Source organism: Patiria miniata, unplaced genomic scaffold (assembly GCF_015706575.1).
Source record: "Patiria miniata isolate m_02_andy unplaced genomic scaffold, ASM1570657v1 HiC_scaffold_14, whole genome shotgun sequence".
Classification (NCBI taxonomy): Eukaryota; Metazoa; Echinodermata; class Asteroidea; order Valvatida; family Asterinidae; genus Patiria; species Patiria miniata.
The window spans coordinates 586,948-607,825 of record NW_024037052.1 but is presented as its reverse complement, the minus strand read 5'-3'; the positions used below and the strand labels follow the sequence as shown (position 1 = coordinate 607,825).

Sequence of the window (20,878 nt, the reverse complement as noted above, 5' to 3'; positions counted from 1 at the left end):
GTCTTAGCCCCAGGGACGACCGTTTGTGAAACGTGTGTGTGGTGGGTTGCCGGCTGTTTTGTTGCGTTCTGTCATGTCTTCTGTTTCGTTCTCCCTATTTCTCCGGGCCCACTGTGTTCACCCCTTGTTTCAGTTCCGTTCGTCTTCGTTGAATGTTCAAAGATGCAGAGTTTTGACATTTCACTAACACTTTTTGTTTCTTCCCAGTTTTCTCTTTTCCTTGTGTGCAGATTGTGAAGATAAGGGCACAGAAGTAAGGTCGTCCAAGTGCAGCATTCATCTCCACAGGTAAATGAGTAATGTTTCTCCTTGCAAAACGTCTCTGTTTTGATGCGCTTCCTTGCATTTGAATGGGCTTGCTGGATTTTAACGTGGAGGTAGACCTTGGGTATATCTTTGGAGTTTGAGATGGCAAGTTGGACATACAGTACTTGTTGATAAAATGGAAATGTATTGGAGGTTTGATGACAGGACGTGATGTCAGAAAATTGGGATATTGAATTTACAATGTATACTTGCTCTTTTTTTTTCTGCCACAGGAGCTTTTGAATGCTGCGAAGAGAGAAGACGCCGTTTTTCATCGAAGTTTTGTTAAGTAACTGTAACCTTTTTTCCGTGTGACGTCTATCGGGGAGGGAAGGGGGGGGGGTAAGGGGGAGGTGAAACTTGTGTCACGGGCGGTGGAAGCTACCCCTGCCTGGGTCTTTGGTCTGAAATTGGGATCATATCTCCAGCTTGGGATGGAGATATGTCCTCTTTGCAGGTCTTAGCCCCAGGACGACCGTTGTGAAAGTGTGTGTGGTGGGTTGCCGCTGTTTTGTTGCGTTCTGTTCATGTCTGTCTGTTTCGTCTCCCTATTTGTCCGGGCCCACTGTGTTCACCCCTTGTTTCAGTTCCGTTCGTCTTCGTTGAATGTTCAAAGATGCAGAGTTTTGACATTTCACTAAACACTTTTTTGTTTCTTCCCAGTTTTTCTCTTTTCTGTGTGTGCAGATTGAAGATGAAGGGCACAGAGTAAGGTCGTCAAGTGCAGCATTCATCTCCACAGGTAAATGAGTAATGTTTCTCCGTGCAAAACGTCTCTGTTTTGATGCGCTTCCTTGCATTTGAATGGGCTTGCTGGATTTCGTGGAGGTAGACCTTGGGTATATCTTTTGGAGTTTGAGATGGCAAGTTGACATAACAGTACTTGTTGATAAAATGGAAATGTATGGAGGTTTGATGACAGGACGTGATGTCAGAAAATTGGGATATTGAATTTACAATGTATACTTGCTCTTTTTTTCTGCCACAGGGAGCTTTTGAATGCTGCGAAGAGAGAAGACGCCGGTTTTCATCGAAGTTTTTTTGTAAGTAACTGTAACCTTTTTTCGTGTGACGTCTATCGGGAGGGAAGGGGGGGGGGGTAAGGGGAGGTGAAACTTGTGTCACCGGCGGTGGAAGCTACCCCTGCCTGGGTCTTTGGTCTGAAATTGGGATCATATCTCCAGCTTGGGATGGAGATATGTCCTCTTTGCAGGTCTTAGCCCCAGGACGGAAACCGTTGTGAAAGTGTGTGTGGTGGGTTGCCGGCTGTGTTTGTTGCGTTCTGTTCATGTCTGTCTGTTTCGTCTCCCTATTTGTCCGGGCCCACTGTGTTCACCCCTTGTTTCAGTTCCGTTCGTCTTCGTTGAATGTTCAAAGATGCAGAGTTTTGACATTCACTAACACTTTTTGTTTCTTCCAGTTTTCTCTTTTCTGTGTGTGCAGATTGAAGATGAAGGGCACAGAAGTAAGGTCGTCCAAGTGCAGCATTCATCTCCCACAGGTAAATGAGTAATGTTTCTCCTTGCAAACGTCTCTGTTTTGATGCGCGTCCTTGCATTGAATGGGCTTGCTGGATTTAACGTGGAGGTAGACCTTGGGGTATATCTTTGGAGTTTGAGATGGCAAGTTGGACATACAGTACTTGTTGATAAAATGGAAATGTATTGGAGGTTTGATGACAGGACGTGATGTCAGAAAATTGGGATATTGAATTTACAATGTATACTTGCTCTTTTTCTGCCACAGGGAGCTTTTGAATGCTGCGAAGAGAGAAGACGCCGGTTTTCATCGAAGTTTTTGTTAAGTAATTGTAACCTTTTTTCCGTGTGACTTCTATCGGGGAGGGAAGGGGTGGGGGGGGGGGGGGGTAAGGGGGAGGTGCAACTTGTGTCACCGGCGGTGGAAGCTACCCCTGCCTGGGTCTTTGGTCTGAAATTGGGATCATATCTCCAGCTTGGGATGGAGATACTTTATACCATCTTGCTCACAGCCATTTTGAATTCACGTTCGTGTTTGTAGAACATAATGAAATTAGATGGATTGCATTTTGAAAGTGTACTCTAAATGCAACGTGCAAGTGCTACATACATGTACGCAAGCAAGTTAAGCGCATTATGACGGTTAAAAAACGTCACGGCAAAAATCAGCTGCAGCAGATATGCGCACACATTTTCGCAGAGCAAATGAAACACTCAATTTACTGTGCATTTCAGTTTGAGTGTATCGGCTTTGATAGCACACCTGTATGGAATACAGACGCAGATACAAATAGCCGTACAAAAGTTTGAGTTTTCCATAGGTTTGTGCACAAACATGGATGCGCCCATCAGCCATCACTTTGTACATCGAGTCAGCACTCTAGTAATTCAGTGTAGCTCTATGGCAGTAATGTAGTTTCTTCCTAATTGCTTCTTGAAATACGTGTTTTTGTGTTTGTGCATTGGTCATGTATTTTTGTAATACAGAGGATTTCATGTGGAAAATGTTGTTGCATTTTACCTGAATGCTATTAAAATGCATGTACATGTACATTTCCAGGTTTTGTTTATGCACTTGGAAACATGCCCAATTGCCTGAGAATTGCAATATGAAATTTTGGAACAAAAAGTAATCTTTTTAACAATAATTTTCTTTGCATTTCTGCCTGTACACAGACCCTGGAAATCAACGCCACAATTAATGCCCCTCCCCAGAAAGAACCGCACCGGCAGCAACCCCGTCAGTTCAGTCTTCAGCACACGACGCAACAAAGTCACCCAACCTACCTTAGACCTTCAGCACCGCAGGCAATATCGACACCTCGGACTCATGATGTGGTCAATTCCACGCTGGTGTAACAAGCCATTAAGCCTCAGGCATGTGCACTGGCTCTTCATGAGCCCAGTCTCTTAAACATCTCACCCATAGATTGTGTCAGCTGATGGTATTGTACAAATTGCAACATGATCAGAGAAATAGTAGTGGCAAGTTACACTGAGTGAGAGGAGGTAGTGTGAAATCACTGGTGCCAAGGTGGGCTGATGTGGACTACCATACCTCCTAACGTGGACAAGTAATACACTACTTACCCGAAATGAACCATGTTGTATTTGTTCTGTTACACCCATACATAATTCGTTAGTTCCATTGGAAGAAATTCATTGGAATTCCATGGAACATCCCTCCCATGAAATGCGTATATACTGTCATTCTTGAAGGTTGCAGTGTGGTACCACTAGCAACCCGACTTGCATGTGCAATTGTTGCATAGCTCAGGGTTTCAGAGCTAATTATGGGGTACTTCTGTCCTGGTAGCACTGACTGGTTTACGTGCCTCATGCGTGTGCCGTGTGTGCAGGGTAGCTGCTTTTGCTTCCCAGACAAACCTATGCAAGTATGAATAATGCTTTAAGCTTCACTTGTTGTTACTGTACTACCGCCTATTGTCCAAAAGACTAGTCCATGACCCAAAGTGCTAAAAGCACAGCAACTAAAGAACTACATCACTGCAACTGGAGGTCTGTGTTGATGTGGGTGCTCTTGCAGACCATTTCTTGATAGCGCAACACCAGTGTGAACATTTTGTCAAGGGGAAGATTGCAGAAGTGCAATAACAAGTGAATTTCAGTACACACAAATTGAATAAATATTGTCTTGCATTAGGAGTATATAATCAGCTGTCCGGTGTATCTGTAGGTGAGGTGTTTATACAAAGTAAATATTGACTGTTCTAACGTGTGGTACAGTAAAAAGAGTTTCACTTAGTGATCCGTGGAGTGCTATATTTTCCCTCCACTCTTCCTTGAGAATATACTTACAATATGGTATGGATCACCTTGCAATGGTATCGTTTGATTGTACCACTCATTGCAGTCAATATTAGCATACATTGTACTTAAAAGGCAGTGGTGTAGTCAAGTACATTTCCATGAGTACGAAATGTACTGGAGTATGAGTATGAGTACTGCAACACTGCTAGAAGGCATATGAAGTGTGACTCATGAGAATGTGGAGGTGCACATTGATCTATGCAAGACAAAGCTTTGCTTACTGCATTTATTCTAGCTTTATATGAACATCTTCCATATGCCCAGTGACATCTGAAACATTTTTGTCATTGACCTGACCAATCACATTGCTTTATGACTATAACAATGAACAAGTAAGGGCGTTGTTTTCTTCTCTTGCTTTTGCAAAGTTTAAGGAAAACAAGACAAGTCCCTGCATGCTTGATTGATGCGGCATGATTGTCAACATCTGACATGGTTTCTGCACATCCACGTACTCTGGTTCATATTTAACTTATGTAACTTCTTGGAAGCTTCCATCCTATTGTTCATTTGTGTCTCGGTAAACAGTCAAAATGTGGTATTAAGCGCATTCAGTTTTGCTGTTGAACCACTGTTATTAACACATTGAACCCAACTTTTTCAACAACTCAGAATATAGTATAGGTAGATTTTTCTTTAGGACATTAATATCCATGATATATATACGTATATATTTTTAAGAAGGGGCTGAAGTCCAGCACTTTTTGAGTGAGAAAGCTAGAATTGTTTTGCTTGTATCCTATTGTGTATAGCTATCCCGAGATAAGTTGTGTCTAGTTTCTGTGCTGTTATAGTTTGGTTTTCGTATATGGCACATGATGTAGGGTTTGATATTTACTTTGCTAGCTTGTGATTTGCAACTTTGCCACAAACATTTAAGATAAATATAAAGATCATAAAATGATCACTTTTTTGTTATTAATTTCATTAATCAGAAATACAGGTGGAATGTAGGTTAGCTATACACATCAATCATATTGACAAATATGTTGGTTTGTATAAAAAAAAAAGGCCTCCTGTTTAAACGATATACTTAAAGTCTTTATTAGTTTAATTGTGTTGGACAATATATTTCAAATGATGTTTATTATATAAAAAAGTGATCACATAGGGAAATGGTTTCAGTAAATTATGTTTAAAAGAAATCATTTCTGCTATGCAAAATGTAAAAAAAAGGTTTAAATATTGTATGGTTTTACTTGTTTATGTATATTCATTTACTTTTACAAAATTGTGCAATTTATGAATTAATAACTGAGCTTTCAGACATTTGAGATGGAAAAAGTCAACATTGATACTAAAGGACCTAAGACAAGAAATGGGAAAATGGGGGGGGGGGGCGGAGCGTTTGTTGAATTCTTTATTTCAGTTATGCTGGTAGCTTTATTTATTTGACATGGTCCTACAGAAACTGCAATTGTTGCAATAAAGTAGTCCAAGTTATTCTTTTGCTAACTGCGAAAACTGTAAACTAATGAATGTACACATGTTTTTGTGAGAATAGATGTGGTTTATTGTAACAATGTATGGTTATATTTTGTACAAATTATCCTACTTCCCATGCATGGATGCTGTGATTATGTTCAGTAATTTAGTTGTTTTAAGTCTATTTTCTTCGGTCAAGATAGAGGTTCTGAGTACAAACAATGTGCTTTTTAAAAATGAACGAGTGATTGTTTGAATTATTGTCTGGTACAATTTATGTTGCACATTGTGACTTGCTTTTCACAGAGTGCATGTACATGTAATATATGAATTCTGTAACGTATGTACTACTAGTATGTTATGTCCAGTGGCCCTAAGAGTGAAATAACATTATGTGAGACTTGCACTTGTGCGTTTAATATCTCCATTATTTAAGTTGTCATTGAGACTCAACTAGAAAAGACTCGAGTTGAAATCGTAATCTTTTCAATGAGGGAATAAATGTGTGTGCTTGTTGGTCGATATTAAACACTGTTCAACACCGGCTTGGAGTCTGGATGATGATACTGACCGGAGCCAAAGGCAAGGGTCGTTATCAGCATCCAGACTCAACCGGTCTTAAACAAAGTGTAGAATACCGGCCAAGCACATATTTATTTCCATTCATAAATACCTCTTCGGTCAAAAAATCTAAACTTTTGGTCCAAAAGTCAAAGGAAGTTAAAACTTATAGATTTCTTACAATTTTGTTCAACAATTTTACTACACTTTTTTTTCTCGAAACGCCCATCTAGCTATTTCATGTTATGTCCCTTTACATGGGTCAACTGTCGTAGGTCAACCAGCCCTAGTGTCAACATATCTAAACTCAACTTTGATTGGCTGGCCCGTGGGGTCGCATACAATTTGCATGTTCGGATATATCAGACATTCGTAGTGAGGCTCTGTAAACATGATCGTTTGATCCTCGGACTACCCAGGAGGCTAGTTTTACCACTCAACTTGAAGCAGCTGATATTTGTATAATTAAGAGCTCAATGGTAGTTGCCCCAGTCTAGTCTTGGGAAGGTCTATGTACATTGTTTCAAGTTGAAGCTCATGAGATTGATCAGTTGACATTCATGACATTGAATTGTATAGATTAGGGATAGGCAATGTGGCAATATTTATGAGGTTGGTACCTAGACAGGCTTGTAGGGGCATCAAGGTCTGCATATGCAAACCGCCCCCCCCCCCCACACACACACACACAAAGAAATAAAATCCACATTTTTGCTGAATATTTTTGTGAAGTAATTTGGCTCATCTATTACTTTCACCACTGCCTTTAAAAGATTACCTGCAACCATGATGCTTCAACTGAATAAAAATGACATAATAGTGCCATCCAGAGACTAATGTAATCAAGCCCCCCCCCCCTTCCTTGAGTTTGTCAAACTGCAAGTCTTACCCAATTATATGTTGGTCTGGTGTCTTTACCCCCCCCCCCCCCTCGTGCATACATGCCTGGTATTGGCTCAACTGTGGCTTCTATTAGTGATTTCTTGATTGGTCAAAACATTCAACACGGTGGCACTGTGTGTAACAAACTAACAGACATGTATGTTGTACATATGTGCTTATCTTCAACCAAATTTGAATTCTTATACTGATAGGTTGATACATGAAACAGGCATGCAACTCAAAATTTACAAGAAAAGGAGGAAATTCCAAACCACACAAGCCTTTGTACAGTATTTTTCAAAAATTGTAATGGCATTCATGAGAAGAAAAGAAAGAAGGAAATCAGCAGATCCAAGGAAAAATTGCATGCCTGATGGCAACAACAGTGTTATTATCCCATAATGGGCCACACTGCACCACACAACGCAAGACGCTTGCTGCACGTACGTATGTGGTAGATGAAAGCTGAAACGTGACGACAGCGTGCACGTAACTGTGCATGAAGTGTGCTGGAAGATGAATTGTTAAACCCACTCACACTCATGGAACACACAAAATAAAGCGCTTGAATGCCAATCACAAATTTGTTCTGAAAGCTTGCATAGATCCTTTTAATATTCTACATTTAATTCCAAAATCCTTCACCATAAAAATAAAGTCCTTAAAATAGCCAACTTATTTTAAAAAGTATTTCACTGCAAAAATTCCAAAAGATATTAACAGTTGCATAAAATAATCTCTCTGTTCAATCCTTACTGCCAAGCATATCAATAGGGCTCACTCAATGACGGTCATCTCTTGATTGCTTATTTTACGCAATCAAGCACGCATTGCGCAGTGTTAAAAATGTTCCAAACACACGCGCTTCTTGCTTGAAATGTGTTTGAAATACGACACAGCCGATGTGCGTTATTCAGTTGATGCTCAAAATGTTGATGCATGTGGCTGGTCTGTAGGAAATGACGTCATTTGAATGAGACCTATTGATATTGGACACCAATATAAGATTGTATGGTAGAATACATGTGACTTCATTGCATACACTACTTTGTACATCTCTCCTACATTAGAACAACATGCAGGACATGACCCCAATACATGTACTTTTTGTGCATAGTTAATTGGAATAACAAGCTTGACACAAATGTTTGGAACAACAAATGGGTATTGAAGGACAACTTGCAAACTAGATGGTGAGAAGAGGGCACTATTTACCATTCTGAAATGAACAGGACTGTTCATGTAGTCATCGAGGACAAAACGTGGACATCTGCGTTTCTGCTGTCAGAATAGCAGATTGAGTATTTTTTGAATGGTTCATTTTGTTCTGCTTTCCCGCCTTTGTGCTACCATAAATGCAGAATTTACTGTTTAATAAAATCCACTGTAGTGCTTTTATGCTACCTGAAATGCAGATTTTGCTTTTCCTCCCTTGCTGGAGGGAGAAAAAGTGGACATCTGCTTTTCTCTTGTTCAAAAATCAGATCAAACCGTTTCTGACGTTTCCATTTCCTGCTTTTGTGCTACCCAAAATGTATATTTTTGTTTTTTGCTTTTCTCATTTCTTAGAACCAGAAAAGCAAAACGAACCTTTGGTAACTACCATTTGTATTCTGCTTTTGGTTAAAAGGAAAATGAAACGGTGCTTCTGAGAAAAATAAGCACCGTTTCATTTTTCTTTGAGTGTAGGTTAACAGGGTTTTTTAGGCGTTCCCCCTTAAAGAGCTTCCACATCACAAAGTTACAAAATGAAAAATGTATTGTCGGAAAATGGCCATACTTCTGTTATCTGCTCTTCTGACAGCAGAAAAGCGATGTCCACTTTGTGTCCTCCTTGGGCCTTACCATAGTGTACCCAAAGTATCGCATTTGAGAAGTCTTTGCTGTGCGCAGTAAACCCATATGTGAGCTGCACAAGCATTACTTCAATAACATCTGAACATACTGGCATGCAATTTCAGTAGTTATTGCCTCCATTTTAAACAGATTCAATTTCAAAACATTGACTATTTTGGCAGTATACATTGCCCCCACAATATAATGGAGCCTTTTCATGTCAAGGTTCCTGTGAGATAACAAATACAACAAACTCTCTCCAGTTTTAAGTAACCAAAGTAACTGTACATGTGGGCATTGTTATGTTAGTACTGTTACTATTCTACGCAGAACAACCGGCCATTCGTACTAAAGTGACAAAGTGACATCAGTTCTCACGTAGCACATGAACAAAAAGGAGCCTTTTTCTCTAAATGTTTGAAATCGTTCACAAGAACAGCGAATACAGCAGCTGAACTATCAGCATGCTAGCATCGGTGGATTTATAGGATCTCCTCCAACTGTTTCTAATCTTAAGTTGTCAGACAAGTCAATTATTAATAACATCAGACATACATGCACTGTTCTTGTGAATATCAGATTTTTGACCCAGGGTGGCAAAAAGGTTCACTTTTTCTATTCACTTGGCACAATAAAATGTTTATGCATAGGCCTTGGTGGGAAAGACAATAGCAACGAAGTCCTATGTCCAATTTGATTGAAAGTTTGATAAGGTTTCCCTGTATTCTCAAGATGTACAGTATCCACTCAGCTATAACTTCAACAGGTAAGTTGTTATGGATCTAACTTAAGATTTGGAGCAATTTTGTTTTTGCTTCAAAAAAAAAAACCCAAAAGGCACAAATATCACAAGATCCTATGCATCTTCAAACAGAGAATGAGGCTTCCCAAAGTTATAAGTCATTTGATCAAATGTGGAGACACAGTGAGGGGTGATTGTGTGTATTACTAGAGATTCCTGAGGTCTGTTTCCACGCCATAGATCAGAGCCTTGAGTTGAAGTAGCTCACTCTGCATCTTCTTTGATCTCTTAGCTGTCTGATGAATATTATGCAGCATGAACATATCACCATCTTCCCCAACACCCACTGTCACCTGTTCAGCATGGCAACAAAACAAGAAGGGTTTACATTACAAAGCACTGACAATGATCCAGGGCTAGGGATGTAGTTGATTCCATTCACAAGTCCACCACAAGTCCAGACACAAGTAATTCGTGAGTCCATCACAAGTCCAGGCACAAGATACACTGGATGCCTTTGTCAAAGCTCATTTGAATAGCTTGTGAGTTAAATTGGTGTTGGAGGACTTGTGGTGGACTTGCAGGGACTAGTGATGGACTCGACTACATCCCTGCAATGATGTCCTTGCAATCTTGATTTCAGTGACAACATCATTATGGACTAAGATGACATAACATCTCACTAACAGAATCTGCTTCTTGATTTAGTCAAGAGCACGTTTCATGGAATGCACCATTTTACTTTATATAATCGACATACAGATCGTTGTCATTTGATTGGTGGAACTCACATCATGTGGCATTCGTTATTGCTCCCATTCACGCCGGGGCTCAAAAAGTCCCATTCGCCTATGGGGAATGGGAAATACTATTGAACAGTTAGGATCATTCTTGTTCCATGACGCAGTTGTATGCAAATGCATGCTGGTGTGCGCGTTTAGCATTGCACGTAGCCAGCGTTGGGTTCAAACATTTTCGTGAAGGGGTGGTTTGGAAGAGAAAAATACATTTTCAACCAATTTTATATTGAAATAAAAGTTCAAATATCAAATGACAAGGATCTATGTGTCAGTTATATAAAACAAATATAAAAGTTCGACATGTTTTTGTACATGGTGGAAGTGTGGCCTTTATTTATGGAGGTAGTCCAGTAAAATGGCCACATATGGGGCTAAGCATGACCCAGCCTTTGGGGTACTTGTTCGCAGTGTCCGCACCACGATCTGCATGAACTGCACTATAGCTGACCAACATAGGAAAGTAGAAAACAGCAACGGACAAATGCAAACTAACAACATGACTGACATGAACAGACAATACTCCACCTTGTAGAGTTGCTTCTCAACATCCTTGAGTTGGTTTCTCAAGATTCGGGTATCATTCTTGAAACCTTCTATCTCCAGATTCCGTCGCTTCTCCATGGCCTCATACCGCTGGTTCATCAGGTGTAAACGCTTAGCAAGCTTTTCCGTCTTATCCTGTGGATAAATAACCACAAGAATGAATGGTACTAGAAACAGGTTTCGGCAATAGATCAGAAATGGCTTAAACTTTGCATGAGCAGTTGGTACTGTTTGAATATCAGAGTTTATTTTGTTCACTTTTCGATAGCAATCAGAACAATCCACTGAAGGGAATTTGAAGTCGGAATTCTATTTTTGATACATTTTGGTACCAACAAAATAGGATTACATAATAATCCTGTTTTAATCCTAAAAATGTGATAAATAGTGATATGACAGTATTCTACCAATACACACACACAAATATGTACTCATGCCATCAGTTTCTGTCATAAGTAAGTATAGGTCATGAAAAACTGACTGGACCTTTTTTTTTACGTTTTGCGTAATTTGTTTCGCTTCAGTGACTTCTAATATTTCAGCCTTCGAAAATGTCCTTCCGTTACCGAAAAAATACATATTTTTAATTTATTTTCAAAACTTGCAGTATGAATGCAATGAAAGTTATTGTGCAAAGCAAGTTTAGGTAGGCCTTCAATGTGACATTATAACTGACACTGCTGTACGTATCGTTTTTTAATTACAATTAATTAAATCCCGTCCTTCCGTTACCAAATTGGTAACGGAAGGACGGTAACGGAAGGACAAATGTTATTTTTATCAAATGTAACGACATTTGTGCTCATGTTTGAAAAATGAAAATCACTGCAACTACATGCATGTATAATGCGCATTGAAAGGACATTCATGTGACCCACCTTCACAAAGCTGGTATGAGCAGGGCAAGGTGTTCATTACAAAGGATGGCACAGGCATATGTATAACATGTACATGTACAATGTACATGTATGACAATGTACCGGTACTCATACATGTATGGAGTTGTTGCAGAAAATCAAATCATTAAGTTGCTGCTATCACCATTCATGGACAATAGAGAAAGATACAATTTCTGTGAAGCCATTCCAGAAGCAAATTAAGTAAAAAATGAGATGGCAGAAAGTACCAGTGCTATTGGGCACTTTCATACAATTTACATGTGTAAGACATGTGAGGTGCAATTTTTGACAAATTAAGTTAACAACTTCAGGCTGGATGTTTATAAGATAATTATTGTTAATACTCTAAATCATTAAAATTTGATTTCAAACACTGAATTTAGAGTTCAATTAAAAGCAACACCTAAAACATTTTTTAAAGCACAATGATTCTGAAGCCATCAGTTCTACCTGTAGATGTTTTTAATGTACATGTAAGCTGGTCGCCCCTGCCCCCCCCCCCCACCCTTTAGGTAAACCACTGAACCTACTGGTGTTATTATTAAAAGTTGTTGGTGAACATGTAACAAATATACTCAAGTGCTCAAATACTGTGTATTTAAAACTTTTAAGGATTAAGGTGATGGGTTTGAAGTCCATTTCTGTAGTTGTCTTGTGTTCGTGAATTATGTGTTTTTGGTTGTTTTCATTTTTCATTTGTTATCATTAATTAGCAGGCTTCTATCTTTATCTCAATAGTTTCTTGGGTATAATTATTTATGCCAGGTCTGCATATTGTTGATTTCACATTCAGTTACACATTTCAGCAATTTATTTCACTTGTATAATTAGTGTAAATTCACATTTTATTCATGCTATAATTGAGTAAACCTTTTGTCCTTCCGTTACCGTCCTTCCGCTACCAAATTATAATCCACTTAAGACATTGTAATTATATCACCGAAACACTTAAAGTCAAATGAAAGGTGGTATAGTATAGATAAAGCCGCAGGGATTCCATTTCCTACCTTTGAAATATAATTGCCCCATAAAATTCACAGAGTTTATGCAAAACGCGTGTAAGTTGGAAAACCCTCGTCCGTTTTACCGTCCTTCCGTTACCGACCTCATTAATATTCATAATTCATTAACGAGAGGTATGCATGCCCCCCAAAAGTGTGGAAATTGAAGGTAGCATTATAGCAATACCATTGTGACATTTGCTTGCTGTAACTAATAACAGTGGCTGTGATAGGCACATTTGAAATTTTGTTTAATGAGCGAAAACGTCCTTCCGTTACCGTGGAATTGCCCAAAAGCAGTAAAAAATTCTGAGCTCTCCATAGGTTTGTGCACAAAAATGGACGCACCCAGCAGTGTACATTCTGTACAGTAAGTTAAGTCTCTAGTCATTTTAAGCTACAGTCCATCATTTGCAGCTATCCAAAAAGTAACTGATGTATTTATCTTGAAAAACATACTTGGTTGGTTGACAGTACTAAATTCTCTCTGAAATTATTCTTTCTGACATGCTGTCGTTTTGAAGAAATCAACAAAAGAAGGTCTTCAGACGCATCGTTGGAAATTTCTGTTAGTAGTTCGCTTTTTTATTTGGCGAAGCACGCACAAGCGTTGACACGATGCAAACGTGCGCGCAGTTGCCTTAATTCATCGTATCAGTGCATGACACCGCGTAGCTGCAATCGGCTCAATGAGAATGTGTCTCAATTCAGGCCCAATTCAAAACATGATTCAGCAACATGATTCAGCAACTTTTATTTGAAATCGAGATCCGCAGGCCCGGTTCTGTGTTTTTTTTGTCCCGTTCTGTTCACAAACTCATCTATGTTTCAAGTCACAGACCATACAGGGATGAAACTGGCCTATGGGGAAAAAATCTGAAAATAGGCCGGCCAAAATTCTGTGTCCGAAATCTGGGCTGCGCCGCAAGTACACATACGTACTATATGTACAATAAACTTCGTGTTCAATTTCTGGACATCGCCTCCTTTTTTTCTTTTACATGTACATGTAGATCCAAATGAAATTTTACGATGTGAAAAATGTTCAGTGTTTCCATAAGATTAAAAAGCCCGAATTAGGGTTGGAGTTTCTGACTCGTAATTAAAGAAATTCACATCTTACTTGAGACACGGAGAAAGTCAAGGAAAAAGTCCAAGACAACAAGTCCACTAACGCATGGTAGGTGGAACTGGAAAAAGTTTGGCATTAGGCCTGCCGTCTTTTTCGTACAACAACTGCCGGTGAAATTTGTCTTCTATGCTCTCCTCGCCTTCCTCAAGATTTTGCATGGAAGAGATCGTCAGACTAAAACCACCACGTTGCAATCATTCAGTATCATTTGTACAACACTGAATAAAGTAGATCTGCCAAAGTCCAAAATGCTCCTTATGTGCGATTACCCCAATAGTTTGATTGCAGCTTTTGAGGGGGCCATTCAGTTGTGACTTTGTAACAAGATTCTTTTGTTTTGCTAACTTTTGAGAAAAAAAATGATTTCTGAATGGAAAAGTTAGTTCTTTTTTTAAAGCAATTCAAACGAATTTGCTTGAAAATGATCATTATTGTATTGTATTTAACTTGAAATGATTTCTTTGTGCAGGAAGCTTCTCTATAATGCCCACCTCAATTTCCAAGTTCTGTGTTTGTCTCTCTTCCAGTGCATGATCTGAGATGACTAAGACGTCATCTTTGGAGACATCTAGTTGTTCCTTACATCGATCCAGCTCCTGTAGTAGACGGTCCTTCTCTACCATCCAGACTCGCTCCTGAGATCGTCCTTCATACTTCAGCTCTAGATAGTCCTTAGTGCTGTCATACAACATCTGCTGTGTACGATGTAACCTATTAACAGAAGAATGTCCATGACAAGTGATGTATGATGGTTGAACAAGGTAGCTGAATAAAGGATACACATTCTACTTTTGTTTAAAGAACGGTAAGTGTCTTATTAGTCATTCATAAGATTTCATTTCATTTTGCGTCGGGGTGATGTAAATCAAATTAGGTTTTGCCCTTCACCGACATATAAACACTGTATACTCTCTGTGTTACCTCCCGAGTGAAAGTTGAAAAAAATCACTCCGGTCAAACCCATGACCCTCCTGCTTTCTAGTGCAGATGTCTTACCACTTGACCACCGAGCTAACGGGATCAGTTGGCTGGTTCGAATCTGATGTACATAGCAGCGGGTACTACATTAACTATTCATAAGATGGTAAGACATCTGCAATAGAAAGCAGGAGGTCGTGGGTTCGAGTCCCACCGGAGTGATTTTTTTCCAACTTTCACTCGGGAGGAAACACACTGAGAATACAGTGTTTATACATCGGTGATGGACAAAACCTAATTTGGTTTTATTAGTCAATTGACTCATGTAATTTCAGCAAGCACACACTGCATATGCCTCCATGTTATTTTGGCAAGATGTGTTGCCAACATACTAGTGTGGAAAGACTGTGGTTTCTAAAATAACTAAGATCAAAGTGCTTTACATTATTATTACCCCTGATCATTGGGCCAATGAAACATTGCAAATACAATCTCAGCTTCCTGTGGAATATGGATTTTTATTCACGAGAAAGTCATTTTAGTCATGTTCCCTGACAGTATTTTATAAACTATTGAATAGGATGGTGCCAGACTATTTTTGCATTCTAGCCTCACTTTCAATTTTTATTTTAAATGTGGCTTAAAAACATTAGGGTATGTTTAACAACAAATTTAAATTTTCATTAAAGCAGACTGGTATTAATTTGTAATTAATTTTATGTCACTGCTTTAATTTCTCTTTGCAAGTTCCAAATATGAAGATTTTACCTCGCTTTCAATTTAATATAGTCGACTCCTGAATAAAGCCCATACAGCTCGGTGTAGTCATTTCGACGCAAGGTAGCTAAAATCAATCACAATTGCGATCTCTGTTCTCACAGGTACCCATTTATTCCTGGGTGGGGCGAAGCAATGAGTGACAAAGTGTCTTGCCAAAGGGAACATGCACCATAACCCCAGGCTGGACTCGAACCCACAACCTGTAGAATGAGACCAGGGCACTCCACATATTTAGAAATGTTTTGCCAATTCATGCAACAACACAAACACCAGGTAATATAATCTATTTGAAACCCCTGCCCGTTGTCCAAACTGCACACATGTGCATTTATCTTTATTGGTACCTTCAAGGATGTAACTGGGGTCCAAGTTGCTGGAGGGCCCTAAAGGGACCTCAGTTTCTAGTAGGAGGCAGTCTTTGAGCAGAGGGGTCCATGCCCCTCATCCTCCTCCCCTATCATTAGCTATGCCACTGGGCACCTTTGTCAAGTTCATTTAAGATTATAAGGAATCAATGAAGGGAGTTCCTACTTTTCATTGAGGGAGTGAATCTTGGAGCGATCTCTCTCAATCACAGTCTGCATCTCTTCCATCCTGACCCTGCGATCCTCCAGCAAGGCTCCGTCTGCTCTCTAGATAGCTCAGCTTGTTCCTTCATCTGAGATTGTAGAGCTTCAATCTGTAGCAACAGACTCTCTGGCTCTGCCTGCTGCTGGTCTGAATCAGGATGGACAGCTTTGGGCTGGGCGCTGTTGGACTGAAATGAGGATTGGAAAATATTGATGGATGGTAACAGGATCAACCTGCTGGTACAGACTCGGACAAAAGAAACCACCATTTTGGAGATGATCTGATCAATTATCGTGATTGAAGCAACTTTACTGGGATAACGTATGTAACTAAACTCACTTCTCAGGGGAGTAACTACAGGTAATTTCATCAGCTGATCAAGGAATTATCAACACACCTACCAAAAGCTGCAACAGATATATATATTTACTATTAATACTATGAAAGTAAGTAAAGTCTGTCATTAGCCAATACATCTCTGGTTTCAAAGGCATGAAACGACCGAGGATATTTTTTTATCCCCCCTGGATAGGATGCCAGTCCATTGCAGGTTACTTCCCAGCTAATATCGGTACCCATTTATACTCCTGGGTGGAGAGAGGCAAGTGGGGGTGAAGTGGCTTGCCCAAGGACACACATATAACCGGCAACTAGATTCGGACCCCTGACCCTCTGATCATGAGTCACAAACCTTAACCATATTAATGCTTAAACAAAACTTAAAATCCCATAGACCTTATAAATAGTTAATGCGATGCCCACTGCCATGTACCAATACATCAGATTCGAGCCAGCCAACCGATCCCATTAGCTCAGTGGTCAAGTGGTAAAACATCTGCACTAGAAAGCAGGAGGTTGTGGGTTCGAGTCCCAACCGAGTGATTTTTTCCAACTTTTACTCAGGAGGTAACACACTGAGTATTCAGTGTTTATACATCAATGAAGGGCAAAACCTGATTTGACATACATTGTATTAATACTATGATCCACTAGTTTATCTGACCAACAAATACTAAAAATGGGCCTGATATGGTTGGTATGAGATCTGAGGAGTGTTGGCTTTGCAATGTTTTATCAACCACCCTTTGCCTCAACCATACCGGTATGTAATCTCTACCTACCTTTTGTGTTAGCAGTAACTCTGTGTTGTGCATTCCTCCGTGTTCTGTTGTTCTGTGGTCTGCTTGGCACTTCGGCTTTTAAACCCAATATTTCACCCTCTGGAGAAAAAAAAACCAGACAGGCAAGTAAGAAGAAAACATGAGACGTCTTGGAAATTACAGGTTACACCTTCATATACCTTTGAAATCTGATGGACAGTGTGTGCAGATATATAATTGTTTGCCAGAATAAAATGCAATGTTCAAAGTTGGGTCAAAAGTCTTCTAATGCCCGACTGTAATTCATTGTAATAAACCAGTTCTGTATTTCAATGACCTGAGGTCATTTGGGATAACATTGCTGACACGATGTTAGGCGATGTTACGCGCACGACCACTCTGGTGGTAATTTACACACAAGCGTCGCGCACCCGCATTCATGCACCTTTGATCGTTCTACTATCCCGAATGACCGGTGACCCATATCGTTGTGCACATAAGCAGTTGAAATACCGAACTGGCTTATCCATGGCATTCCTTGAGTTGTTTGCTTGTTTGGAAAAGGATGAGACATTTAGGACAACTTGAAGAACTGTTGACACTTAAAATACCCAATACAAGGGAACTTGACTAGGTTTACTCTTAATAATGTTCAAATGGGGGCAGTTCCGCAGTGTCAGACGTACATTTTGGGCAATTCAACAGTGTATGTAATTGTAGTTATAATCACGGGGTAGATTTTAATTCTGATAAAACATATCAGTTAGTCACTAGTTACTTTGATGAGTCAAAGAAGAAATTATTCATCCAACTTTGTTGCTGTAGTAGAAATTGGCTCAAAACACCGGACGTACTCAGACAAATCAATTTTTTGTATTGTCATCAATTGATTTTCCATTTACAAGTAACAGCCAAACTGTTGAACTTGTTAGGGAATGTACAACATTTGCTTTTGCTGCAATGTTCAAAATAAGTGCATCTGGGGGATTAGTGTGCTATAAAAAATATTGTTAAAGGGCATGTACAACATTTGCTTTTGCTGCAATAATCAGAAATAAATGGATTTGGAGGATTAGTATGTTTTAGCAAATATTGTTAAAATGACTTGTTTCACGTTTTGGGCTTGTAGATGTTGGAAAAACCAAGAAAACCATTCATGTTCTTGTAGTCTGGTTCACAGACCCCATTTAAGATGAAACGGAGAATTTATAGACTTTGGGGGATTGTAAGATCAGAGAGGCAGTCTAGTAGGCTTGTACCCCTTCAAAGGTGTGTAATCAATTGCACAGAAAACACAGAATAACTAATTATGAAAAATTAGGAGTAGTTTTAAAAAAAAAAACAGTTTTCTCCATTGCTGGTCGGCCGACCAGCGTTGGAAAAATACCATTTTTTTTTTTAAATGTCAGCACACCAGGAGCCACGATTTTACAGGATGCTTTAGGCTGTCATTCCCTAAAGTTGAAAAAAATCACTCCGGTCGAACCCATGACCTCCTGCTTTCTAGTGCAGATGTCTTACCACTTGACCACCGAGCTAACGGGATCAGTTGGCTGGTTCGAATCTGATGTACATAGCAGCGGGTACTACATTAACTATTCATAAGATGGTAAGACATCTGCAATAGAAAGCAGGAGGTCGTGGGTTCGAGTCCCACCGGAGTGATTTTTTTCCAACTTTCACTCGGGAGGAAACACACTGAGAATACAGTGTTTATACATCGGTGATGGACAAAACCTAATTTGGTTTTATTAGTCAATTGACTCATGTAATTTCAGCAAGCACACACTGCATATGCCTCCATGTTATTTTGGCAAGATGTGTTGCCAATATACTAGTGTGGAAAGACTGTGGTTTCTAAAATAACTAAGATCAAAGTGCTTTACATTATTATTACCCCTGATCATTGGGCCAATGAAACATTGCAAATACAATCTCAGCTTCCTGTGGAATATGGATTTTTATTCACGAGGAAGTCATTTTAGTCATGTTCCCTGACAGTATTTTATAAACTATTGAATAGGATGGTGCCAGACTATTTTTGCATTCTAGCCTCACTTTCAATTTTTATTTTAAATGTGGCTTAAAAACATTAGGGTATGTTTAACAACAAATTTAAATTTTCATTAAAGCAGACTGGTATTAATTTGTAATTAATTTTATGTCACTGCTTTAATTTCTCTTTGCAAGTTCCAAATATGAAGATTTTACCTCGCTTTCAATTTAATATAGTCGACTCCTGAATAAAGCCCATACAGCTCGGTGTAGTCATTTCGACGCAAGGTAGCTAAAATCAATCACAATTGCGATCTCTGTTCTCACAGGTACCCATTTACTCCTGGGTGGGGCGAAGCAATGAGTGACAAAGTGTCTTGCCAAAGGGAACATGCACCATAACCCCAGGCTGGACTCGAACCCACAACCTGTAGAATTACCCGCAGACAACGAGTTCAATGCTCCAGACCATGAGGCCAGGGCACTCCACATATTTAGAAATGTTTTGCCAATTCATGCAACAACACAAACACCAGGTAATATAATCTATTTGAAACCCCTGCCCGTTGTCCAAACTGCACACATGTGCATTTATCTTTATTGGTACCTTCAAGGATGTAACTGGGGTCCAAGTTGCTGGAGGGCCCTAAAGGGACCTCAGTTTCTAGTAGGAGGCAGTCTTTGAGCAGAGGGGTCCATGCCCCTCATCCTCCTCCCCTATCATTAGCTATGCCACTGGGCACCTTTGTCAAGTTCATTTAAGATTATAAGGAATCAATGAAGGGAGTTCCTACTTTTCATTGAGGGAGTGAATCTTGGAGCGATCTCTCTCAATCACAGTCTGCATCTCTTCCATCCTGACCCTACGATCCTCCAGCAAGGCTTCCGTCTGCTCTCTAGATAGCTCAGCTTGTTCCTTCATCTGAGATTGTAGAGCTTCAACCTGTAGCAACAGACTCTCTGGCTCTGCCTGCTGCTGGTCTGAATCAGGATGGACAGCTTTGGGCTGGGCGCTGTTGGACTGAAATGAGGATTGGAAAATATTGATGGATGGTAACAGGATCAACCTGCTGGCACAGACTCGGACAAAAGAAACCACCCTTTTGGAGATGATCTGATCAATTATCGTGATTGAAGCAACTTTACTGGGATAACGTATGTAACTAAACTCACTTCTCAGGGGAGTAACTACAGGTAATTTCATCAGCTGATCAAGGAATTATCAACACACCTACCAAAAGCTGCAACAGATATATATATTTACTATTAATACTATGAAAGTAAGTAAAGTCTGTCATTAGCCAATACATCTCTGGTTTCAAAGGCATGAAACGACCGAGGATATTTTTTTATCCCCCCTGGATAGGATGCCAGTCCATTGCAGGTTACTTCCCAGCTAATATCGGTACCCATTTATACTCCTGGGTGGAGAGAGGCAAGTGGGGGTGAAGTGGCTTGCCCAAGGACACACATATAACCGGCAACTAGATTCGGACCCCTGACCCTCTGATCATGAGTCACAAACCTTAACCATATTAATGCTTAAACAAAACTTAAAATCCCATAGACCTTATAAATA

At 39.7% G+C, this 20,878-nt stretch overlaps 1 protein-coding gene and 1 long non-coding RNA gene across 2 annotated transcripts in view; one reads left to right on the top strand and one right to left on the bottom strand.

Moving 5' to 3' along the window:
- LOC119721837 overlaps positions 1 to 5,946 on the top strand; it is a 7,251-nt gene extending 1,305 nt beyond the window's left edge. Inside the window, exon 2 of the long non-coding RNA XR_005270310.1 lies at positions 2,961 to 5,946. This is a non-coding gene — a long non-coding RNA (uncharacterized LOC119721837). The remainder of the gene's footprint in view (positions 1 to 2,960) is intronic.
- Positions 5,947 to 7,566: 1,620 nt separating this feature from the next.
- Positions 7,567 to 20,278, bottom strand: LOC119721836 (coiled-coil domain-containing protein 77-like; the record flags this gene model as incomplete). The annotated part of the gene is made up of 4 exons (XM_038191787.1): positions 7,567 to 9,914; positions 10,887 to 11,039; positions 14,428 to 14,647; positions 20,094 to 20,278. Coding segments are annotated over 4 exons (705 nt in total), but the record flags the coding sequence as incomplete, so codon positions are not given.
- Between the last annotated feature and the right edge of the window lie 600 nt (positions 20,279 to 20,878).